Genomic DNA, 26602 nt, shown 5'->3' with positions numbered 1-26602 from the left:
TAACTCCGGCATGTTTCAACCGATTTTATTCAAGGTTGGTACAAGGACATTGACCAATGTCATACATATGCACATTGATTTGTTTTGTGATATGATCCAATATGGCTGCTGTGCGGCTATTTTGTTACGATTTTTTCATGTACTGAGACATAACTCAATCATATCTCAATTGATTCTATTCAAAGTTGGTACAAGGACATTGATCAGTGTCATAGATATGCACGTCAATTTGTTTTGTGATACGATCCAGTATGGCCACCAGGTGGCCATTTTATTTCGATTTTTTCATGTACAGCGCCATAACTCAGACATATTTCAACCAATTTTATTCAAAGTTGGTACAAGGACATTGACCAATGTCATAGATATGCACGTCAATTTGTTTTGTGATATGATCCAATATGGCTGCTGTGCGGCCATTTTGTTACGATTTTATCGTGTACAGAGCCATAATTCAGGCATATCTCAACTGATTTTATTCAAAGTTGGTACAAGGACATTGACCTATGTCATACATATGCACATTGATTTGTTTTGTGATACAATCCAATATGGCCGCCGTGTTGCCATTTTTTTTACAATTTTCCATGTCCTGAACCATAACTCAGACATGTATCAAGCAAATTTATTCAAAGTTGGTACAAGGACATTGACTTATAGTATACATATGTACTGCGATTCGTTTCTCGATATGGTCCGATATGGCCATATGGTGGCAATTTTGTTATGGTTTTTTTCATGTCGAGAGCCATAACTCTGGCAAGTCTCAACTGATTTTATTTAAAGTTTGTACCTCAGGACATTGACTTATGTCATACGTATACGTGTTTTTTAAACAGTAAGATCAAATATCGCAGTGTGGCGGCGATTTTGTTACGATTTTCTCACGATTTTCTCAAGTACTGAGCCATAACTCAGACATATTTCCACCAGTATCATTCAAAGTTGGTACAAGGACATTGACCTATTTCATTTCACATCATGTAAGCAGTATCATGTCAATTATTGATGTTTCATAATTAGGCTGATATGTCAAGAAATACTGCATCAAATTTCATGACACTTTGTACAGATGTTAAGCTCACATTGCTTTAACAGTGAAAAAGACATTTATAAGTGTCATTTTAATTAATTTGTAATTGCATATGTAATTAACTTTCCTAATTAGACTTAGGAGTGATATATCCACAAATACAACGTCAAATTTGATGAAACTTGATACAGATGTTGATCTCATAGTGTTGTAAATACTGCATTAAACTTTATGAAATATGGTACCGGTGATAATCTATTAGTGTTAGGATAGTATGAAAAAATGTTTTGCAACATCCTGTCCACTAATTCCCAGTTGACTCATTTAATGACCTTTAGGATAGTGGCCTACATTGGTTTTATGTTTTCATCACCATGGAACTCATTCTTGGCCATTGAGTGCCATCTGTATCAAAGTATTTTTATCACAGACCTAATGAAGAGGACTCTATCCTCTCTGAGGACCTGTAATCAAAGTACCCATTAACAAGTGGGGACTGTGTCATCAACGATGACTTGTTTTTTTAACAAAAGAGCGATTGCTTTGATTACAGATTCTTGATGCTACATTTGATGACCTAGTGCCTCTTGCTGTGGCTAGAATGCCGGACAGCTTGAGTAAGTAATATCAGACTCTGGCCAATGAGTGAAGCTGTGGTGCTAGTGCTATCGTTGAATTGTTCATTCACAAATTTCAGCTTTCTTGTAAATAAATATCAACCAGTCACATTCAGCACTGGTGAGCTTTGTAAGTCAACATCAACATGTTGTAAAACTGATAAGATTATTTGTGAATGCAAGGAAAGTTTCATTATCATCAGAACAGGGTAGGTTAAGACAATGTGGTAGAAATCATAGCTGGACTTGAAGATGGCAAACCGATTTTAGCAGTAGATGCAACTGTTTGCGGTGAGAAATAACATTTGCTTTTTTAATAGAAAGAATCAATAAAGAGTTAATTTTTTGTTCCAACAGGAGGTGTTATCATCAGAGGAATACGAGATTATGTCAATCTAAACATTGCTGATCAACTTTCTCAGTAAGTCAACAATATACTCATTTTGCCTTAATCTTGTACAACTGAGGGTATGAAAATCTTGTCTAAAGAGGGCGCTGTCACTGTCAGAGAACAGTTCTCTTGAGATCTACTTGCATGTGCATTTCCCGCCATGTATGTACATTTGAAGCCAAAGGTTATATAGTAACAAGCTACTTTGCATAAATTCTCTCAGGAACAGGTTAAGGATAAACTGTGTTATATATTTAAAGATAGGGTTTTCTGATGAAACCGTGTGCTGTGTTGAAAGTGTCTTTGATAGTAAAGAGTTATGGATATATACCACACAATATGACAACTACAAACGTAATCTACCCTTTGAACCATATTCAGGTCTTTTGGAATCTACAGCACTATATGTTAAACCGATAAACCTCTCTCCGGCAAATAAACCTAAACATTTCTGTGAAAGAATCTGTTCTGTAAATTGTCATTTGAAATGAAATGCAAGAAAAAGGTAATGATCAGCTTCTATTTTTGATTTCCGATTATTGAGATTTATTGTTCAAGCGTTGTATGATGTTTCTTGGTATGCACAGGTACTCTGGACCTCTAAGGCTAATACGAAGAACTAGAGATGAAATTATCACCACAGAGTAAGTCTCTATGCTATATAATCATGTAGCTGTGTGACAGTATCTCATGAAAACAAATTTGCTTACTATCTATGACAAAAATAAAATAAATTCACAAGAGATGTTGCAAAGAGTGGCAATTATATGTCATTTACGGCAGCTTGACATAATGCTAGCTACTGTAGTTCATTTAAGTGGGCTGTGTGCTATGAAACCTACATGTACGTGCAGCATTCAAGGTCACAAAGTGGAAGGTCACAAAGTGCCAGGTATTGTAGCTCATTATGGGCTGTATGCTATGAAACCATGTAGAATTCAAGGTCAAAGCGCAAGGTCATGAATTGCTAGCTACTACAGTTCATTATGGACTATATGCTATGAAACTTACATGTAGAATTCAAGGTCACAAAGTGCAAGGTCACAAAGTGCTAAGTACTGTAATTCATTGTTGGCTATATGCTATGAGACCATGTGGAATTCAAGGTCACAAAGTGCAAGGTCGCAAAGTGCTAGCTACTGTAGTTCATTATGGACTACAGTATATGCTATGAAACCTACAGTGTACATGTAGAATTCAAGGTCACAAAGTGCAAGGTCACAAAGTGCTAACTACTGTAATTCATTGTTGGCTATATGCTATGAGACCATGTAGAATTCAAGGTCACAAAGTGCAAGGTCGCAAAGTGCTAGCTACTGTAGTTCATTATGGACTACAGTATATGCTATGAAACTTACACTGTACATGTAGAACTCAAGGTCGCAAAGTGCAAGGTCGCAAAGTGCTAGCTACTGTAGTTCACTATGGGCTGTATGCAATGAGATCTATTTGCAGAATTCAATGTCCCAAAAGCCTGGATTGTGTGTGTCTGTATTGTTCAACTGCCTCAGTCTGCATACATGACCTGTTTTTTGTGAAACATTGACTTTAATATAGACAGTTTTCCGTCAGCCCTTTCGCTGCTCCTACCAGCTTTATTCTTTTTACCAAAATTGTATTTTTATTCATTGAATGACTTTCTTGTCTGAAGTTAGCCAGTATTGTTGAAAGAATTATAGTTTTTGGTTCATTATGAAAGTAAAAGCAAACAATTCAGGATTTTTCCTGCAAACAAAAGATAGCATTTATTTGTTATTTATTTGTTGATATTCTGTTGTTTTTGTTGTGCCTTTCAGTGAGCATGATGTTGCCTCGAATCGTGGTAATGATTTATTGGTAAAAGTCCTGAAACAAAGGTGAGTTATGTCCTTCAGAATCATATTGTGAGTAGAAAATTAGCATTAGATATACTCCTGGAGACTTGAATTCAAATCAGATTAATCCACGTTTATCAAGTGAGAATATTTTTCAAATTTTTTTTTTGCTCACGACATATGAAAAATACACGTAATACAAATACAAGTTCATGACAACTGATTATATTCATAGTATTTTGATACTTCAAAGACAAATGTCCTTCTTTAATACTCCTAATTTTTGGCATTCTCTGTTTTTCCAGGTTTTTCTCACTGGGTGTCCCACCTGTTTTGAAATTGTGGGAGTTGGTTTTTGTTTAGTTTGACCATAATAACTTATCCAAATGTAGTTATGCAAATTGACGTTTTGTAAGGTATCAAATATACAATTAAAGAAAGTCTCAAATTTCTTGCTCTTATCCATGTAGCAAATATTTAATATATTAGAAGCTTGGATTCATATGAGTTCAAACACAGTTTTGTAATCTGGATTCAAGATCTTGATAATAGTCCTCTAAAAAAATGGAGGCATCATGGGCCAGTCGCTAGAGCAGTGGACGCACGATCACAGGATGGTGAGTTTCGAGCCCTGGCATGGCTATGTTGTTGTGTCCTTGAGCAAGGCACTTTATACCTCGTTGCTTCTCCACACCCAGGAGTGATGGGTACCTGGTAGGACAGTGGTTGTAATGTGTGCGTTTAGCTCTGCTGCGCTTATTGGCTGCACATGTGAGCTGTTATTTGCTCCCCAGGGAGTTGAGTGGTATCATATTAGGTCCAGTGACCAGGGGTAATAGTAATTGCAAAGCGCCTTGAGTACATGTACTTGTGGATATGTGCGCTATACAAGAACCCAATATTATTATTATTATTATTAGTCCGCCATCTTCTGCAGATACATGTAGGAAGCTAGCTAGGCCAGTGGTAGTGGCTTATATCAACTATGTGATGTTACATCACAGATAGTAATCATGGTATGGATATCTAGATGCACCTCATCACAGCTGCAACATTTAAATTATACGATGTAGATTATGACAGACATGTTTTAACTTTCATCAATCACCATCGTACCTTGGATATAGTGTTTACATTGGTCTTATGGTCCCATACGACCTTTGAGTGCAGTTCCTGTTCCTACATCCCTTTAATGTCTCAAGATGTCATTGTAGACAGGGATATGTCGATTACTGTTTTCTTGAAGGGGAATTTAAACCATAAAATGGGTTTGGCTTTAAGCAATCGTGCACTCTGGAGAAAATACTGGGCATTGATTTAATGCCTTATTCAATCAAATGAAACTAGTTTGAAGTTGTTTGCTTACTGAATACTTGGCATATTTTTTTCTCAAAAGTGAAATACATCCCCCATGATGAAAGAGAGGATTACTCTCAAATCCTGAAGGTTACTGCGCCTGTATAGGTCCATAATGAACCACTGCATGTTACAGATGTTTGGATTCAAGGTTTTTGCTAGAACCTTTCAGATGGGTCTTATATGACTCCCTAGGTTGATTGATATTTTTCCCTTGGGCTAGTTCAGCTTTATCATCCCATTGGTATCATCTAGATGCCTTCAAAGTGTCACTTTTGCATGATGAATCTATCAACCATCTGTCAACAGACGACTCTTATAAATATTTGCGGAGTTACCCATACCGTATGGAGTCAGGTCAGAGGTCACAGACAATTGATTGACTCCCAGCCATCCACTCATACAGATTTCAAGATGAGTGATGAATTATCAGATCATACGCTATGCTTTCACTGAGCAAACTTATACCTCATTGACATCCGTCAAAAATCAACTCATTAAGATGACAAATGATGCCATATTTCAGCTCTGTTTAGGAATGTGTGTCTCTACAAGGAGCACTGGGACGAAAGATTAACGGATAATTTTTTCTTTTCCTGGCAGGTATCCCAAACTCATAACAAATGAAAGCCTTTCAGTTCTAAAGGCTTGGTTATCAGCTTCTGATCAAATAACACAGTGTAAGTCGATTTATTGTGTTTGTAGAGGTGTTATTTTCAATCTTGTAGTTTCATTTTCATTTCCTTCTGGCAAAGGTCTGCTATCAATATGCATATAGTGGCCCTATAGATGACTGTGTATCAGTGATCTTTTCTGCACTTTCAATTTCTTAATGTAATATTTGGTATATTATTGTATTATTTGGTGTACTATTAGATCTCATTTAGTTATGTTCTTTCTGATTTGGATATTTCAAGTTTGTAATGTAAAATGGTGCATACAGTCTCCAGTTAGCTTTATTGAAATAGTATGTAAAATCATATGTTTGTTCTGAACAATTGAAATTAACTTGAAATGGGCCAGTTATATTGTTCACATGAAAACTTTGTCATATATCACAGTAGATCCATCCCGGTTACCAGGCAGCTTTGTTCATTAAAATGTAAAAAACAAGCACTGACATTTTTCCTTCCATTGCAACATGCTTTATTGCTAGTCATTAAGGTAGAATGCAACTATTGGGGACAGATATTTGGACTCTCAAACTTTTACAATTCTTTTCTGATATACTACTTGTTTGGGTTCATTTTAAAGCTCTTGGTGTATGAAAAATTTCACCATCTTAGTTTTTCGAAAATCAAAATCATTAACTTTCTCCATAGAGTTAATACAGTGTTAGTGGCCATTTAGAATTCCAAATATCAACGCATGAATATGATGAATTTCAAATATTCTCTAGTACCAAAATTTGAACGGTGACCTCTGGATTCTGGATTTTGAAAGAGAATGGTTAAAAGAATCCGGAAAAGTTTTAGAAAAGTTTAAGTCTTTCACTTTCAAGGTGCATACTACCTTAACAGGACAGCATCGTCTTATGTACACACCATAAACAGCAGTAGATGAAAGGTATTTCCAGCGTCTAAACTCATTCATTTCTTTACAGTGTCCATTTTATCATCTGTTGAAGTAGATGAGTCAGAGTGTTTTCAGATTCTACAGAGTTATGCTGAGGAGAACTCGGCGTCTTTTCCAATGTTAATAGGTAAGTGTTTTTGTGTATCAATAAGTGAAATGCATGCCTGTACTGTATACAGTAATGTTAGCGAAGGGGTAGCGCCCTCTATCAGTTGTTGCCAGGTATGTAGAAGGAAGGTGTGTGATCTTTTGTGCGGTAAATTACTTGGTAGTCATGACAAACCTCAAGAACAGTGACCTCCTGCAGGAAGTAATTGTCAAATGCCAGTAACTGGTAGCGGGGTGGCAATCCAGTATAGGATAAAAATTAGATTGAGGGACAAGGCCAGGGTTAAAGTTGTAAGGATTTGACCTGAAAGAAACCCTGTGGCACATGGCACTGGAAAATACTTCATTGTTTTGGTTACCAATGATTTATTCTCATTCAAGTAGATATTTCTATTGATAAGAATAATTTGCCTTGTAGTTGCTACATAAATATAATTTGAGATGGTACTTATATCTTATGGGCAGGCATAAACTGCACACAGCTGTTTGTTACCTGTACGTGTCAGTCACTGTAATGGGCATAAACTGAATATTCAGTCCCTGTCAGTTTTGGCAACTGTTTACAGGTAGAAGAAACTTTTAGCGATGATGTTTTTATCTAACAAAACTGTTATACACATGACCTCTAAGTTCACATCAGAACATTCATTCAAGAAGTCAGGTGTTTCAGCCAAGGCTGTTGTGAGGAAAAGTTTAGCTCCTCTTAAATTACAATGTGAAATTTGTTTCATAGGTGATGACTTAGAAGATGATACAAAGATGAAACTGCTTCTATTTTTGGTAAGTCATTCAAAACATCCAAAGTTTCCTTGTCAGTCAAAGTCAATAATAAAATGCCTATTATTCTGTGTGTAAACTTAAACAGCAACTTCCCCTATGAAAGCCTGAATATCGTAAATCTATGCAACTGTGAAAAAGCCATGCTACTGATCGGACGTGCCATGTTTGGTCCCAGAATCCCATAATATTGCCATGTTTCAGGCGTTCATTGTCATAGAATCTTGCATATGATGTCTGTGAATATATAGCGACTAAACTTGAGTCAAAAATAAACTGAAATCATGTTCCGTTTTTAGCTACTATAGACTATAGTCTATAGAAGCTATTGGGATGGGTATCCGTCCGGCGTCTGTCGTCAGTCTGTATGTATGTATGTACGGTATGTATGTATGTCTGTTTGTGAGGCGTCCGTCCACTCAAATATCTTGAGAACCGCAGTACTTACTGATTTGATATTTGTTGTGTAGATGAAAATATGATTATGAGCAACAACAATTTTTTTTAATTTTTTGATATTGTTGAAAATATGCAAATTAGTGCCAAAAAAGGCGTTTTTTTGTAAAAAATCTTCTTCTTTGTAATCGCTGGTCAGACAGCTTTGTTATTTGGTATACAGGTACCTAGGGATAACCAAACTTAGATTTTTTCAAATTGTGATGAAATATGCAAATCTGTATTTTTAAGGATTTTTTTTATCATTTTTGGTCAAAACTTTATTTCATGAAAACCGCTCGTCTGACAGCTTTGATATTTGGTATACAGGTTCCTACAGATGAACTAAATATAATATATTGAATATATGATGAAATCTGCAATTTTGTAGTTTTGGTGCAATTGCCATTTTTGGTCAAAAAATGTGTTTCTCAAAAACTACTTGTCTGATGCCTTTGATATTTGTTATACAGGTTCCTAGGGGTTGTCTTAGTGTTATATATTGAAATTTGATGAAATCATTAATTTTTGTATTTTTGGGTCAATTTTTGCCATTTTTGGTCAAAATATTTGTTTCTCAAAAGTTACTCATCTGATAGCTTTGATATTTGGTATACAGGTTCCTAGGCTTTATCTTAATGTAATATATTGAAATTATGATGAAATCTTCAATTTTGTATTTTTGCAGCTAATTTTGCCATTTTTGGTCAGGCCATCCTGAAATGAGCTATCAAAGATATCCACCTTCTTCATCAATACATGTGTCACAAAAAGTTATTCTCTACATAACACAGCAGAGCTCTGTTGACTGTTGGGTCGCTTTTTTTTTCAAAACCGCCGGTCAGACAGCTTTACTATTTGGTTTACAGGTCCCTAGGATGACCTTAGTGAGATAATTTCATACAGTCAGGAAATACTCAATTTTGTATCCATGTCTATAGTAGCTTCAGGGACTTTGGCCCTATGTTTTGTTTGAGAACTCATATGTTTCAAAATGTGTTCCCTGTCCGACTATTTGACCCCTCTTTGCATATGTCACAAAAGTGCCTATCATGATTATTCAAATTTATCATACAGTCAAAACGGTGCTATGAGAATTCAAAAACCACCCCCCACTCCCCCAGTGTATGCAAATGGCTGCGCCATCAGTAATCCCCCTATTGTGCACCCAAGGTCCTGTAACTTCCCGTATAAATTCCCCTTTTGCAAATCTTTGTTTCCCATCGAATTTTGAATCTGTTTGATTCCACCAAGATTATACCATTTCAACCTGTCTTATACATGTACATCTGGTTTCTGTCAGTGTCTGCATAGCTGCTGTGATTCCTGTCATTGAGGTATGTAAGGGTGCTGGAAATCGACAAGTGCGGGGCTGAAGTGAGGGCCAGCACAATCAAAGTGCGAGCGAATGTGAGGGCTTGGAGTGAGGGCTCTCGCAATCGAAGTGCGAGCGAATGTGAGGGCTCTCACAATCGAAGTGCGAGCAAATGTTAGGGCTTGAAGTGAGAGGCGCCATGAACCCATCAAATTCGGGCTCAGGCATACGAAAAATGAGAGTCAAAGTCGTTTTCAACGTAGAATAAAACTATCTCCAATACACAGTCGCGGCGCGGCATAGCTCTGTGAACCATTGAACGAATGACTGAGCACGGAAGGAGTGTACACAATGACCTGCGTACAGATCATGACCCGTTACATCACTTACATCTTTGTCGTTAACCTTTTTGTGTTTTTTGTCATTGCATTTCAAATATCACAGATATCCTTTTTAGCTCATATTTGGTTTTGTATATAAATACCAAAAAAGCGTATATGATGAGTCGGTGGCGTCTGTATGTCTGTATATATGTGGGTATGTATGTGCGGATGTATGTCCGTCACACACAATAGCTCCCATACCGCCGAAGCTACCATCTCAGTATTCGGTGTACAGGTAGATGTAGGGGTTGAGATGTGAATTTGTTCAAATGAACACATCAATGTCAAAAATGTGCAAATGAGGTAAGAAAAAGGGAAATCCTGCAAATGTGCAGGAGTGATGGCATGCCAGTAAGAAACAGGCCAACTCCACTGATCTTGAGTCATTTCCTGTCATTGTTTATGAACTGTTACATATTAACAGACCTGCTGAAACCATAGACAGTAGAGGGGGAAGACCGTCTATAGTCAAACTAAGAGGGGCTTGTTTCTGCTATGCATGTTGCTAAAGTTGACCTCCAGTACCTAAAGTTTCAGACCTTACTTATTTTTGTCATTCTTGTTTTTCTGGTTTAAATATTTCTTGTTGTTTTTCTGGTTGTACTGTGCAGAAATCATTGTCATAACATCAACGTAGAATTTTCCTGCACTGAACAGATAGAAACAACATTTATTGTTGATCATTGGTAACCCATACTGGTATATACCAATTTTGATCAAATTTGAGCGACACCGTATAATTGCGGTATTTTTATTATTAAATAGGTACTCCCATTTGGTAACATTTTTAAAACACATTTTTTTAATGCCAACGGTGGTTATTTGACGTGGCGACTCCGCGCGGATCGCGAGATATCGATAAAAACATGTCATTTCCCGAGCGTATTTTTCACATCCCGAAGTTTTACAATCATTTCTGGTTATGACCTGAAATCCCCCGAAAGTGTGTTGTTGTGCTGATTGACGATATTCTAAGGAGTCCAAAAACGTTCGAATGACGCAATTAAATTACCTCCTACTGCGATGACTTTATATACATCATTATCAATGCCTTCACCTCTGGTAATTCTTGTTTAAAACTTCTCCTTAGTTTTTGTCGTTTTCATTATTCTCAATCAGTTGTATTAAATTTTTAAACCACATAGATATCAGTTTTTACATGTAAAATATTAGTTGCCTCTGATGACTACATTTTGTCGTCTGCCACACAGTTACGCGTGGTTCGATACGTAGCGGCCGCCGCGTGTGGTATGCGCGCACACCATGCGGCGGCCACTATGCGTACTATGTGTCAACCGCACCTGTCTGTGCTAGTCACCTATGCGAATTCTGGTGGAATCAGCAAACTTTGTTTTTTCGTTTTTTTGCCGAGTCAGTAAGACTCGGCTTTCTCCCATGGGACATGACCGCTCAACGACGCGAGTGGTACTGCTGTGGTGTACAGCAGCGTCAGCGTAGACTCGTACTCCATAGCTTAGTTGACAATGGCCCCAGTGCTGAATTCAGGTGGGCCACCGGAATTCAAACTTTAACTTGTTTGAGGACATGTTTTTATCTATATCTCGCCAGATCCGCGCGCAGTTGCCATGTCAAATATCGACCGTTGGCATTAAAAAAATGTGTTTTAAAAATGTTACCAAGTGGGAGTACCTCTTTAATACATGCAACTCAAGCGAGCGATACTTCTTCTGGTACCATTGTACGACTAGCGCGACTGATAAATGTGACTTCAGTCAAAGCAGTTCTTGTCTGGTTCTCTATGATTGATTTTTTGAGGATAAAAAAGATTCAATAGAAAACTCTGAGAAATCAGACAACAGCAAATGACAAGTTCTTTTTTACGTTTGTACTTACAGTATGCTTTTTATTTTCTCTATACACAAATTTTGATAATTATTTCACAAGATCAATTGCATCGGATGGATATTCTACCTCAATAAAGTATGCCATTTTGGTCAACGAGCCCTTGAATATTGTTCATTGAATCAATCTCACGGTCAATTATATTGTCACAGTGAAGTCTCTGTGAAGTAAGCGATTGACCAGTCATTAGCTAGAAATTTGACAGTCTCCTTTGTTTCACACTATATAATCGGAAAGCTCTGCGACCTTACATCTCATTCATACGTTGTTTGTCTGTAGTGGAAATGATTGTACTGTTTCCGGCTCTGAAACTCTTGTAAGCCAACGACTGGATGATTAGAACAAGCGATCTATCGGCGAGCAACACATCGCGGCCAAATCACTTGCTGTAAAACGAATATGCATGCATCGTGTATCAGCCTTGAAATAAACATTAACTCTGTGACAGGCATGTTAGATGCTAAAGAAATTTTGTGCGTTATCGTTTATAACAACTTAATGACTTAGTCGATCGTAAGAAAGGTGGTGTTGAAAACATATTTCAACTGAACGCAGTGGGTATACTATTTCCCAGTAAAACATGTCACTTTCACAAACTCTCTCTCTCTCTCTCTCTCTCTCTCTCTCTCTCGTGTCAATATCGGGTGTGGTCTCTCAGCGTACCGTCATTCTAATTTGTGTTAGGTGAAAATGATCATTGCAGTTAAGTCTTGAAATTGGCCAAACGTCATAACTAGAGACTTGTCATGGTCTGGAGCAAGTTATCAGCTTGTATAAAAGTCAGAAGTTTTTGCTTCCGAAGGGGCGAACATGTAAAATACTGAACGTGTAACTAAAACTCACCGTTGAGAAATTTCTGACTTTCACAATTAAGCCGGTTGTAGTGTCAACAATACATAAGACAGAGCGATACAGCCAACCTTAAAGACTCCGTGTATATTTTCAACCTTATACCAATGCAGCAATGGCGAGAGTATTAGTCTAAAAATATTACATCATGGTATTTCGCTTGAATATGCCATTGACCCAATGAACATGTTAAATTCGGACACCTGAACCCTAACGCTACTAGCTATGCAGTTAGACAGTATATTATCGGTCTAGACTAGACATTGTACGTTGTGATAACCATGGACGCCAGCAACCTTTCCGAGAAGGCATGCGATGTCCTGCATGCCGCTCATCGTCCGCTTGCACGGGTCGTAACAGTTCGACTATAGTCTCCCATTTCGGGGAGCATCAGGCTGAACGGACAAGAGACATACATGTAGGTCAGCGTAAATGCACATTGCAAAATGGAATGATTTAAATTGTGTTTACGTCTAGCCCAAAAAAGTCAAATTATCTACCAATCACAAGATTGTAAATTTGTAAATGATGATACATTCGCCGATATCTCTTGATACTAAAATACTATATGTAAACAAAAACGAGGGTCTTGGTTATGGGTTCAAGGACTTACATGGGGAGACACCTCGGTCGTCATGGAATTTTTTTTTTAATTCTGCAACTTAACATAAAGATGGTTACTTTGCATACCAGCAGACCGGAATAAGGCAGAGATTTCTCAGATTCAGTTCTTTTGATCTTGTTCTAAGAAAACATAGACTAATTTTCTAGGGTCTACGGTTAACACAAGTGTCACCAGTGTGATGTCGAACGAATCGAGAAGTATTATATGATGAACTCCACAGTTTACTGCTTTTGTTACTCAAAAATACAGTTTTGAAGAAAGTAGACACGCGGGAGAAAGGTAACGTAACAGATGGATGTCTTATAATGATTTTCATGAAATTCTTTTCACGAACTCTAGACTGAGTATCCTATCTCTTCATTATTTTCAAGCGGACACAGTTATTATGCCACTGTACGGCACCACTTTCATATCCCGGCATCATACCGCGCAGTAGCAAAAGAAATTCTATTCCGCATGTACGGCCAATACACACACATCTCTGAGGAAGATTCGACTTCTCATGCTCAATCGAATAACTTGTCAAATCGATGTGAAAGTCTGGGTTCCGCGTCGCTGGCAACGGCGAAGCTGAGTCCCGATACTGATGGATGCATACTTCATTTACATGTAGGGAAGCTTTAGAGCACAGTCTATAGAAGGAAGGACTGTGTTCAGATAGAGTTCAAAGAAATTACAATCATTCGGTGCCCCCGTGATGAAGCGACCGCTTTCCCTTGCCAATGTAAACTTAACTTGGAACAACCATTATTTATTCAAATTCCCCAAATACTGCTCTCTGGTTTAGGTATTTTAATTGTTGCTTCTTGAACATGCAACGAACAAGAAAAACTGTACAGATGAACAATCCACGCTGCATTAGCCTACTTCTATGTTACGGGAGTTCGCTTCTCAGGTGCGAAATTCCCGCGGGCGACTAATTTCAATATAAGCTATCTGCTATGTTTGGGAATAATGAATATTTACGAGGTGACTTTTACGACATTTGAAGCCAAATGATAAACGCCAGCCAAGGATGAACACCAGCCAATAACTTCAGCTGCCGAGAAAAGCGGCCAGTCTACTCTGGGCCATGCATTATTGTGACTTTTGTATCTATCTGGTATTGAAATACTTGCAATGCGGACAGATTTTAATATTTGCATATTTGAGAAAGAAAAATGACGTCATTCACGCTCATCGTCGAGTCAGGCGTAGCTGTATTTTCAGTGTTACTATAGCTATACTCAGTGTGACAGTTTTCGGATGACCTCAGTTTTCGGACATTTAATGACATGCTGTTCGTTGTACTCTCTTCGCTCCGTATTGATAGCGTTTTACAAGTCATGTTACTGCATATTATGTCAAATGACGCTGCTGTCCCATTTTGAATAGTTATTTTTTCGGTAGAAGCTATTTTGGGTGCTACAAACTTGATGAAGTTAACCTCACCGTACGATACAAGGTGTCGAACGCGACACACAGAGACAGCCCGTGTCCGATATCTAAGCGCTATACACATCGAAATATAGTCGCGTCGTCCATGGATTAAACGTAACTAATTATCACAAAATATTTCCATATAGTTTTCTAAACACATCGAAATTGAAAAACGGGGTTTGAAGTTTCAAAATATCAGTATTTAGCCCCTATAATCATATTCCAAATATGACGTCCAATTACTGCGATAGCAGTCGGATTATTACGCACTCAACATTGGTGAAAAATTTGGCAACTTTGACCCCCCCTAAATGCCACTTCTGTTGGTGTTAACACTATGAGGATTGTTACGACAGAAACGCCCTCTATACACTTTTTTCTTGTGACCATGTGACATAGTTGGATCATTTTGTTTTCTTTTGCTTATCTGCGTGACCAGGTGATGATAACTAATGTATTTTTGCCGTTTGTTTGCGTGACCAGGTGTTGTGAATAAATTATTTCTTTTGCCGTATATAAACCTTTACACGTGCCACGTGTAGAGCGTCGTCGGATATCCACGTCCACGGAGCGGAGCCTCTCAGTTTTGAAGACAGAGCCCGGTTTTGACTGGCTTTGTCTGAGTCGACTTGCTGGTGCTGAAAACTATGACTGCGTTCTGGAAATAACTTTGTGTAGCTGTAGACGTCTAAAGAAGTTCTAGTAACTTGCCTGTGAGTACATTCCTGTAATTAAGAAACGTCTTAGTGGTAAGAGTTTCTTGTTGTGACTTCCACGTGGATTATTGTCTGAACTTGTGCGTCAAACTGCTGAATATTGTCTGAACCTGTGTGTCCAGCTCTGTGGCTGTTTCCCGTGGACTGACGCGTCGCGGAACGGAGTGGGCACTGAGAACCAGCGTGACTACAGTGAGGAGAGAGCTCTCGTCGTCGGGTCTGTGAACATTCTGTTAATTTTCTAAAGTTTAAACAAGTTTTTTTGTTCATACCTGGTCACGCTCGTAGTACAAATAATTTCAATATTGTAAATAGTTGTTTTTTTGCTGTCATTGCGAGACACTCTGTGATTAAATAAGGATAAGACATTTTTAACCATATTATTGTGTATAGTTTCCTTTGTTTGACCATCTTTTGTTGCGGCCAGCGGGTCTGTTTGGAGTCGTTTCACTTGTTTAAAAAAAGCATTAGACGACCACATTCATTTTTGCCTTGTCGACTGCTCGTGGTGTTAACACTATGAGGATAAACACAATAAAGTTTCGAAAGGTATGATAATAAGATTTCGTAGTGCTCGTCATTTATGAAAACTGTCACACTGAGTGTATTGTTGCACACTATGACTTTGTCTTTCTTCCCTTTGGTTAAATACTGGTCTATTTCATTACCAGATCAGATCCTGATTTGATCTTACACCTACTATATCAATTCTATCAATAAGCTCTTTGGATTTGTTGACGTTTATACCGGATGAATTGAGCACAACATTCATCGTCGCCTGTCGCCTTTTTTGTGACGTCATGCCTTTCATTTCAGATCCCAATATTCTAACGTGACTTAGCTTGACGGAGGCTGTGCTAGACCATAGACGTAAATACGTCCATAGCTAGACTTGCCTAAACTTTGTAAGCATATTAATGTTGTAACAATAAGATGATAATTTTTCGAAACAGAATGAGCTCAGTGGAGTGCTCGTATGCATGAGTCGAGAGACACTTGAGAGTCTTTCTCACTCACTCCGTAGTAACTTCCAGTAGCTATTCCTCTCACTTCTACCGCTTGAGGGCGTCCTTCCATAGTACTATAAAAAGCCTGAACAGGCTACCAGGTGTCATTACCTTTCATCACGCTTGAACGGTAACATCTCCACAAGTGTTACCGGTCGTTCCTTCACGATGTCCGACTCTAAATCGTCGTCGAAGAAAGGCAAGAAGCCCGGTAAATCTCCCGCTCCTGTTACTCAGCCGGAAGAAAAACGGGACTCTTTGCCATTAGCCAACGAGGATAGCACGCATAGCAGTGGCGGTATTGGTACACCGACTGAAGCTAGTGCTACCTCGCAGTTATGCGATAGAGAAAGTGCTCCGTCGTCTAGCTTGAGCCAAGACTCAATTCGCCAGATTGCAACCCAAGTGGCGCAGATATTTGGTCAGCAAGGTATGTTCGCCACACCTTTGCCATTCTATCAGCCAGGTGATAGCGTTGCAGCCGGTTCAACGCACGTTGCTGTCAGTGGGCCGCCATCTTGTGCGTCTACGTGTCAGGCTCATCCTACGGTCAGACCTGGCTCCAGCCGCAAGTTTCCTACAGTGGATGCTCCAGTTCCTCACAAACGTAGGCGTATTATTGAAATAGAGGCTGATAGTTCCGATAATTTTGATTCAGATGCCTCCGAAATTTCTGACGTGCCGTCTTCGCTACCTATAACTATTACTACTATGAACGAGCCTGACCAGGACGAATCCCCGTCTGTGTATGCTGACGTGCCTGACTATCATACGGGCGTTCCTGGTTGGAATATGACAACGGAAACAGCTGAGTGGTTTATGAAAAGGGCAGACCGTCCATTACCTCAAGCCGTTATCCAGCAGTTGCAGCAGAAGTATTCTGTTTCTGACCAGTTTGAGCCATTTTTCAGGGCACAGGAGCTACCGTCATCGGTCCGCAACCTGATAAAGTCAAGTAAGTCTACTTACCGTAATCATGACCGTCCATATTACAAGGTTCACCAGGCTTTCAATTTGGCTGTGCGTCCTGTTCTCCAGGCCTTAGAAACCACCATTTCTCCAGATTTCAACCCCAGTCAACACGTACCCTTAGTCCGTGAAGCTCTTGGTGATGCCATACATTTAATGACCACAGCTAGTTATTTGCTGGCAGAAGTTCGCCAAGCTAGGTTGAAACCACTCTTTAGAGACGAGTATAAGGAGTTGCTGCAGGATGCTAAGCCCTCCGCACAGGGATTCTTTGGTGGGAATTTGGTTAAGGCCATAAATAATTCCAAGAAGTCAGTTAATGCTTTTCGTGTCGTCTCCAAGAGCAGTTATAAGTCCGACAGACAGTCATTTTCAAATACCAGCAGATCTGGTCGTTACTACTCGGGGAGGCAGAGTTTTACAGATAGCCAGCGATCCGATACCCAGGCTTCCAGTTCCAGAGGAGGTAAGAGATTTCAAAAAGGTGGATTTAAGTCAGCAAAGGGCAGAGGTGGTAACTCCTCTACCAAACAGGATAAGCAGTGACTTGGCAAGTTCATCAATCCCAGTTGCAGGCAGACTACAGTATTTCACTCAGGCTTGGGACAATTGCACTCAGAACACTTGGATCAGAAACGTCATTCGGGGTTACAAGCTACAGTTAATGTCAACTCCATTTCAGACTTACCAGCCTATCACCACACCTACCTCCAATACCCAGCGTTTAGTCATCCAAAAAGAGATAGACTCACTTTTGCAGAAGGGAGCCATTGTGCCAGTAAGTCCACAGCAGGATCAGTTTGTGTCAAGAATATTCACAGTGCCCAAACCGTCAGGGGATTACAGAGTAATTATAGACTTAAAGGACCTGAACAAGTTCATCAAGAAGTTATCTTTCAAAATGGAAAGCCATCCAGTCATCGAGCACCTCCTAGGTCAGGATTATTTCATGACTTCAATCGATTTAACAGATGCATACTTCATGATTCCTATCCATCCAGATCATCACAAGTACCTTTGTTTCCAGTGGATAGACCAGCGATACCAGTATGTGTGTCTCCCGTTCGGTCTAACATCCGCTCCAAGAATATTCACCAAGGTAATGAAAATTCCAATTGCACATGCACGCTCACAGGGCATTCTCTGCAGCAGTTTCATCGACGAATCTTCAACACAGCTCAGCACAGAGACAATTGTCAGACAGGCACAGACTTCCTGCTAGATCTCCTTCAGCGTCTTGGCTTCATACCCAACATCCGCAAGTCTCATCTCAGCCCAACTCAGAATCTGTTACATCTAGGCCGCACTTACAACACAGTGGAGATGACTGTTTCCCTACCTCAGGACAAGCTGCAAAAAATCAGGGACTATGCAGGTCATCTCCTAGACAACAGGTTAGTGTCTCTTCGTCAATTAGCAAGAATGTGTGGGACTAATAGAGAATGCAAGGGGTTCTATGGTCATCGCTGCATGCCATTACAGACATTTGCAACACCAGTTAATTCACAGTCTAGCTTCAAATTCATGGGAATTTCAGATAATCCTGTCAGCAGAATCAAGGTCAGATCTACTTTGGTGGATTCACCAGGCACCCCTCCACAACAGTCGGCCTCTCCATCCACTACCTCCAGACTTGAAAATCCAGGCAGATGCCTCACTCAGTGGTTGGGGGGCAGTGTGCGGACACCAGTCAACACAGGGTCGATGGACTGTTCAGGAGAAGTCATTCCACATCAACGTACTAGAGACAAAGGCAGCTTTCCTTGCCATTCAGTCATTTGTACAGGACAGATCAGACCTCTCCATAACATTGCAGCTAGACAACACAGCAGCCGTGGCTTATCTAAATCATCAGGGCGGGGTGAAGTCACCAGATCTGTGTGCAGTAGCTCTTCAGGTATGGCAGTTTTGCGAATCTCACAACATAACCCTCACAGTAGAGCATCTTCCGGGGGTCGCAAATTCCTTGGCGGATCATCAATCCAGAAATTTCAGCGATCAGCACGACTTTCATATAGACCATCACATATTCCAGCAAATTTGCAGCGTTTTCCATACTCCAGAGATAGATTTATTTGCAAGTCGAAATACCGCTCAGCTACCCCTTTATGTGGCATGGAAACCAGATCCCAAGGCTTTTGCAATAGACGCATTCACTATCTCATGGACAGAGAGAGATTTGTACATGTTCCCTCCACATGTTCTGATATTGCGTTGTCTCAGGAAGATTCAACAAGACAAAGCAAGGACTCTTTTTGTTGCACCAGTGTGGAAAACCAAACCCTGGTATCCAGTACTGCTACAGTTAACCTGCAGTTACCCAGTACTTCTACCAGAACACAGAGATTTGCTTCTGGATCCTCACACAGGGAATCCACCCATGTTCAATATGATTCCACTAGCCGTTTGGAAGCTCTCCGCGCACATTACAGAGGTAAGGGACTTTCGCAACAAGCTACTGAAATCCTCATTAAGGCAATTTGCATCAGAACATCAAGGTTGTATGACAGCAGATGGCAGCGTTTTGCAAGCTGGTGTAATCAACGGAATACCAATCCCATTTCATGCTCTGTAACACAGGTAGTGGAATTCCTTACGTACTTATTTGATTCTCATAGTCTCGCATATAGTACTCTAAATGGTTACAGGTCTGCCATTTCTTCCGTCCATGAACATGTTGATAATGAGCCCATTGGATCTCATCCTCTTGTTACAACTTTATTCATTGGGTTTTTCGCATGCGCCTCCTTTGCCTTGTTATCCAGCAATTTGGAGTGTATCTACAGTTTTGAACTATTTGAAGACTCTTCACCCAGCACAAGGTCTCAGCTTGAAGCAACTTACATTGAAGACTTGTATGTTGGTCGCTTTAACTTCTTCAGATAGAGGACAAACTCTGAGTTATTTGGACCTCAGATTCTGTGATATTTCAGATAGAGAATGTATTTTTATTATTCCTAATTTGACTAAGACATCGTCTGTTACCAGGCCTTCACGAGTGGTGAAATGTCCAAGTTTTGGTGACAAGTCTTTGGATGTCAGACATTATGTTATGATGTATATAAAGAGAACTACTAAGTTCAGAGATTATGCTGTTTCTACGGGGAGTACCCGGCCTTCCAAGTTGTTCATTTCATTTGTTCAGCCATATAGGGAAGTTACTTCCCAGACTATTGCTAGATGGATTAAGACTACATTGGCCAGTGCAGGCATTGACACAAGTAAGTTTACTGCTCATAGTACCAGGGGAGCAGCAACGTCAGCAGCATTACGACAGGGAGCATCTACTGCCCAGATACTTCAGCTTGGTGACTGGTCCTCAGAATCTACTTTTACAAGATTCTATCGGCGTTACACTGAGAACTCGGAAATTGGACGCCTCATCCTCAGGGCTGCACAAAATCCTGACAGTTCTACTCACCGCTAGGCATCCAGCTACTCAATCAGCTACTGTAAGTTACTACGGAGTGAGTGAGAAAGACTTAGAAAATTTGCCTACCTTAGGACGTCAAATTATAAGTCTTTGAGGGAACGTAGTAGTAACTTACTACGTTCTTCCCTCCCACCCAGCCCGATGCCATCTGGTGAGTTGACTTTATTATTCTGATTTTGTGGCTTGTTTTTACATGCTGTTGTTTCTCCTAGGTTCCACTGGTCCCTGCCTTTGTGCTGTTAGAGATTTTGGTTTTCATACCACAATTTTTTGCACTTTGTTGCATAAATTCCGCACTTTATTGTGCAATATTTAGCTTAATTGCTTAATTGGGTCAGCTTTATTGCTTATGACCTGGGCACCAGCTTTGGTGATGTGGAACCTACACAAGCAGCTCTGAAAGGTAATGACACCTGGTAGCCTGTTCAGGCTTTTTATAGTACTATGGAAGGACGCCCTCAAGCGGTAGAAGTGAGAGGAATAGCTACTGTAAGTTACTACTACGTTCCCTCAAAGACTTATAATTGACGTCCTAAGGTAGGCAAATTTTCTAATTTTGAACGACTTGATCAGTCCTGTGTCACAGTGTCATGGCATTGATTTCGATAATGCAATTAATTTTAATGGAACAATAATCGCCCGGGGTGGCTTGTCTCAAGTTTAAAAGCTTTACATGAAAGTGTTTTCGGTCCGTTTCTAGGTCAATTGACAGTGAATAACCTAATCATGCTGATGACTCCTGTTTTAACATTTCTGCCTGTCGCACATAGCTTTAGATTTCACTTTGACAAGCACTTTGAATGTGCTATCCCAGCCCGACCAGTCAGTCGCAGATTTTAAAATCAGCCAGACATTATATTCTTAAAGAAACTCAAGGATGTAAAGATTACAAAATGCCTCATTTATATTTTTACGGTGTTTGACAATTTTTTCCGTCACTCATATTGTGAAGATTCGATCGATGCTGTAGCTCCATGCATGCTCATACACAGGGCTGCGCTGTTTACACTTCAGTGGAGATCTTATCACGCTTTTTTAGAAGTGACTTTGATCACAAGTCTTCATTCGATCAAGGTGAATTTAGTACTGATTTTTGCAAGTCTCAACCCTCAAATACGCTCGCACTTCGATTGTGAGAGCCCTCACTTTAAGCCCTCACATTTGCTCACACTTCAATTGTGAGAGCCCTCACTTCAAGCCCTCACATTCGCTCGCACTTTGATCGTGCTGGCCGTCACTTTGGCCCCGCACTTGTCGATTTCCGGCACCTTTACATACCTGTGTCATTGCGTTAAACACTAATAACCACTGACTTGTGAAAGTATATCCCTGGTGTTTCTTTATAGTTAAATATGTACATATAAAAAAGTTCAACTTCATTGTATCATTGACTTATTAAAAGCATTATACCATGCTGTCACGGTTACTACAATATCTCTATAGGCTACCAAGTACCTATCAGATTTCGACTCAACGCACTGTACCCCACTTCCTGCCAGTCAATTTGCAATGCCTTGGATGCTGGATGAAGAATTTGTCATTTATGATGGCCAGGATGAAGACCAGTGAAGAAATGCTGTGCGTGCTCCATTGAGAGCCTGTCACGTTTGATGGCTTTGATGAAGATCAATGCAACTTTTGATAGAATCAAGGCTTTATGATAGAGTGAAGACTTGTCAGGTCTGAGTGGTTTATTTTGCTGTTTGGAGTGAGTGGAGTAATTACTGTTTGTCAAAGAACAAAGACGACAAAACAGGCAGAATAATTTTATCTGCTATAGAGAGAGAATTTTACCTTGTTCTTTTTAATTTATAGAGCATGAAGTAAGGTATTCAAGTCATCTCCATTTGATTTTCCATTTTTAGCTCATATTTGGTTTTGTATATAAATAATTATATGATGAGTCGGTGGCGTCTGTATGTCTGTATGTGGGTATGTATGTGCGGATGTATGTCCGTCACACACAAAGGCTCCCATATCGCCAAAGCTACCATCTCAGTATTTGGTGTACAGGTAGATGCAGGGGTTGAGATGTGACGTTGTTCAAATGAACATGTCAGTGTCAAAAATGTGCAAATGAGGTCAGAAATAGGGAAATCCTGCAAATGTGCAGGAGTGATGCCATGCCAGTGACTGAAACAGGCCAACTCCACTGACCTTGAGTCATTTCCTGTCATTGTTATGAACTGTTACATATTAACAGACCTGCTTAAACCATAGACAGTAGAGGGGGGAAGACTGTCTGTGGTCAAACTAAGAGGGGCCAGCTGTTTCTGCTATGCATGTTGCTAAAGTTGACCTCCAGTACCTAAAGTTTCAGACCTTCCTTACTTTTGTCATTCTTGTTTTTCTGGTTTAAATATTTCTTGTTGTTTTTCTGGTTGTACTGTGCAGAAATCATTGTCATAACATCAACGTAGAATTTTCCTGCACTGAACAGATAGAAACAACATTTATTGTTGATCTTTGGTACCCATACTGGTATATACCAATTCTGATCAAATTTGAGCGACTCTGTATAATTGCGGTATTTTTTTGCAATTTTTTCAATTTGTACTTTGCATCAATTTCATTTGTATTTGAGCAGATGTAAAGTTGTAAGCTTCACTTTTCAGTGTAGACTCAATCTGACCATTCAGAATCTAAACAATATGTAGTGGATTAGGGTTCTGTGCCACTGGAAAGTGCTCTTAAGGAAGCACTTATACAACCAACCTTTGCACATTTTGTCAGAGCTGTCAGTCAGTTATCTGTAGCAATTCACAGCATTGCTCCATGTCTTAAATATTTCATAAAAAAAGTAGTTTTGCAAATCTTTAGAAATTTGCATTAAATGAATTCTGTTATTCATGGTTTAATTTCAAATTTGGTAAATGGTTGTTTCATAGTCATGATTTATAAGTTCACTGAAATGTTGTTGTACATGACACGGCAGTGAACTGTGATTGCTAGGATTCATGATTGAAAAATTTGGAACAAAGCTGCATTTGAAGGGAATATACTTGCCTGGAAAATATGACGGAAAACTACAAAACTTCGTCTCGTGTGTTTTGTTCCAACTCACCAATAAGCAGAGTAAAAAACACAACAAACGTGTTCTGATAGTTACGTAAAATGTAGTGAGGAAATTTTATCCAATTATTATAAATTTTTCCGCAGACATTGTCATTTAGTTTGCAAAGTAATGTGGTAATAATGTTTCAAAATTTTGAGTAACTTTTTTTGTCTCTTCAAAATGTCTGTCATTTTGTGATAACAAAAACTTAATGTTTTATTCCTTAATTTCAGTGTAATATGATCTTTCTGAGCACTTAGGAATGATTAGGAATATTGAATTATGCAGGAAAATTTGTCACCTGGGATATAACGGATATTGTTGACTTCCCCAATCTATAGAAATTATTACAATCAAAGTCAGATGCTTGAGTAGGCATGCTTGACAAATAACTGTATTTGTCTTGAAGATTTGGTTAGCCCTCCTTGATTGATGGTTGTACTTGAAAGTTTGACACCGGGAACCTGTATTATGTAAATTTTTGTTTCAGTGAAGTCGTGATGATATGTTTGTATATAAAGTTTGAATTAGTTTTTTGTTGGGTTTTTTCTTCTGTTTGGTTACCAGACAGTTTCTGAAAGAACATGTATGGTTGAATGTTGTTAGATGCTGATGGCGGTAGATGGATTGGACTAGTTGACTCGTAGCAACTCCAGTGGTTGGCATTGAACCGTTGGTAATACAGGAACTAGATATACTGTCTGAATTGCAAAGTTGTCTACACTGTCAGATGTAACTATTGCTTAACGGGAACATGTGTCGATCACAAAGAAATTAACTCTGTGAAAGTTGAAACACTGTCTGGAAGGTGGTCAGACTTAGTCAAAACAACACCATCACCACACATGTTTAGGAGTGATGCATTCTGAGTAGGATGTGTGTGGATGTTTGTTGTTGTTGTTTTGAGAAAGTAAAGTTTGTTCTCGTTCTGGACAACGTTTCAACTTTTTCAGAGTTTACGTTTATTGACTGATATTACTGCCCAGACAATAATTAGGCCTGACAGTGTTGGCAACTCCTCAATTTAAATGGTATGTCTAGTTCCCATGTTGCCAAATGGTGCAATGGAAGCCACTGTAAGATACAGGTCTTGCTTCAAGTCATTGGACAATTTTGATTTATGATAAGATACCAAAGCACATGTCAAGAGTATGTCTTACATGTAACACACGTCTCATAACTGGCAGCCTCAATTATGATGATACACAAACCAAGAGGAATATGGACAAGTGTTCTAAGCTTTGAATAGTTTTAACGTGACTGAAATTAGAACGTGTAATTTGATGACACCTGCTTTCAATATCATGTCAGAAAGATGACTGTCTTTGAATTCATCACATGGTTGGCTGTGACGACTTCCACAGATGTCCATCGCAATAGTAGGTGCTCTGAAATATTTTGATGACATAAAAACAATTCAATCATGAAATGTGATATATGTTCTATGTTTACCTTGTCTAATACCCCATCCCAGTTCAGTTGTTCAGTACTGGTAGAACTCAGAAATGAAGTGGCCTTGCACAGTACTAGAGATTTCCCATAATGCATCGTGATTTGTACCAACGTAGATTCCCCTGTGAAGTCTACCACGTCTCCCATGTATAGACAAATTCCTGGACTAGATGTAAAAATTCTGAAAACGCACTTTTAAGGACACCTTTCTTCTCAATTTGCAGTTTAAAGGATTAAGAAAATTGTGCTTGATTGAGAGAGGAGATAGCATTTTTGTAAATTTTCCACTGATGGTGTCCTCAGCCATACAGAATAAAGTGATGGAAAGTAGGGAGACTAGTTGCACCTGTTTCATGAAACAAAAGGATATTGATTTTTCCAAATAGAAAAGACAAAAGAAATTTACATGCTAGCTTTTCTTTCCGAGAATGACCCCTTCAGTTGGTCATAACTTGTTTCCCAAAACTGTGACATTTGTAGTACTTGCAGAATGTGACTTTTATGGTTAATTGACGGTTTCTTTGAAATTTATAATACAATATTTCAACGTACTTTTAATAAATAAAATTAATCAATTATCATGACACTTCACATTATTGCTTTTATGCACAACTGAAAAAGTTATAAGGAAACTAATGTTGTTGGTACAAATCAAACAGCATTGTGGGTAATTTATTGTACTGTGCCTTGTTTCATTATTCTGTAGGAGTCAATATGGTAATTATCTGTTTTAAAATTTTCAATAAGGTGCAGGTGGACAGCCTTATTTGAACATTCCAATAGAAGTCAATAACGTCTGCATTTAAAAATTTGGACATTCTAATTGGAGTTTACATAAATCTATATTTGAGTATTCCTATTGGATGCTGTGCTCTATTTTCTGATTCTCGAAAAAGCTGACTTGTTTTCCATGTGAATATTCCTGATGGAGTAAGGGGTCTCATTAAATATGTTTGTGTACATAGATTTCAGTGTCATGTGACCTTGGTATTCCATGTAATAAATAAATATCGTCCAAATTTAAATTTTACTCTTACCAAAGGCAAAGAGGCAATATCATCCCCATTTGAGTTCCACTGCTACAGTCCATATCATCAATATATATATATATATATATATATATATATATATATATATATATATATATATATATATATATATAAATATATATATATATATATATATACATTTTTTTGAAAGCTACAGTGTATACATTATCTGTTTACATGCAGAAGTAGACTTTGAAATATCATTTACCATTGCGTTGTTGAAGATGGGTCTACAATTGTTACCTCAATGCATCCATAGCCCAGGTGGCAATGTGTTACCCACAGTGGAACATTGAAAAATATATTTGGAGATTTGTTTTGTCCATATAAATGTATAAATCTGCTGCTGATGTTCAAATAT

General features: G+C 38.9%; 2 protein-coding genes across 2 annotated transcripts in view; both read left to right on the top strand.

The window, feature by feature from the left end:
- LOC139152443 (phosphatidylserine lipase ABHD16A-like) overlaps positions 1–26217 on the top strand; it is a 41975-nt gene extending 15758 nt beyond the window's left edge. The window contains exons 13-20 of the mRNA XM_070725554.1: positions 1587–1650; positions 2008–2071; positions 2629–2685; positions 3838–3897; positions 5815–5891; positions 6815–6913; positions 7628–7674; positions 22129–26217. Of these exons, the coding sequence (XP_070581655.1) occupies positions 1587–1650; positions 2008–2071; positions 2629–2685; positions 3838–3897; positions 5815–5891; positions 6815–6913; positions 7628–7674; positions 22129–22254 (594 nt within the window). The 3' untranslated portion in view covers positions 22255–26217. The remainder of the gene's footprint in view (positions 1–1586; positions 1651–2007; positions 2072–2628; positions 2686–3837; positions 3898–5814; positions 5892–6814; positions 6914–7627; positions 7675–22128) is intronic.
- LOC139152444 (uncharacterized) lies at positions 16358–18474 on the top strand. Its single transcript, XM_070725555.1, has 2 exons — positions 16358–17238; positions 18254–18474. Exons 1-2 carry the CDS (start codon positions 16452–16454, stop codon positions 18472–18474), a joined length of 1008 nt encoding a protein of 335 aa, XP_070581656.1. The 5' UTR covers positions 16358–16451.
- Positions 26218–26602: the final 385 nt, after the last annotated feature.

The sequence above is a fragment of the Ptychodera flava genome, chromosome 16, assembly GCF_041260155.1.
Source record: "Ptychodera flava strain L36383 chromosome 16, AS_Pfla_20210202, whole genome shotgun sequence".
In the NCBI taxonomy this organism is placed as follows: Eukaryota; Metazoa; Hemichordata; class Enteropneusta; family Ptychoderidae; genus Ptychodera; species Ptychodera flava.
Note: the sequence above shows the minus strand (reverse complement) of the source record. Positions and strands in the feature narration are given on the sequence as shown.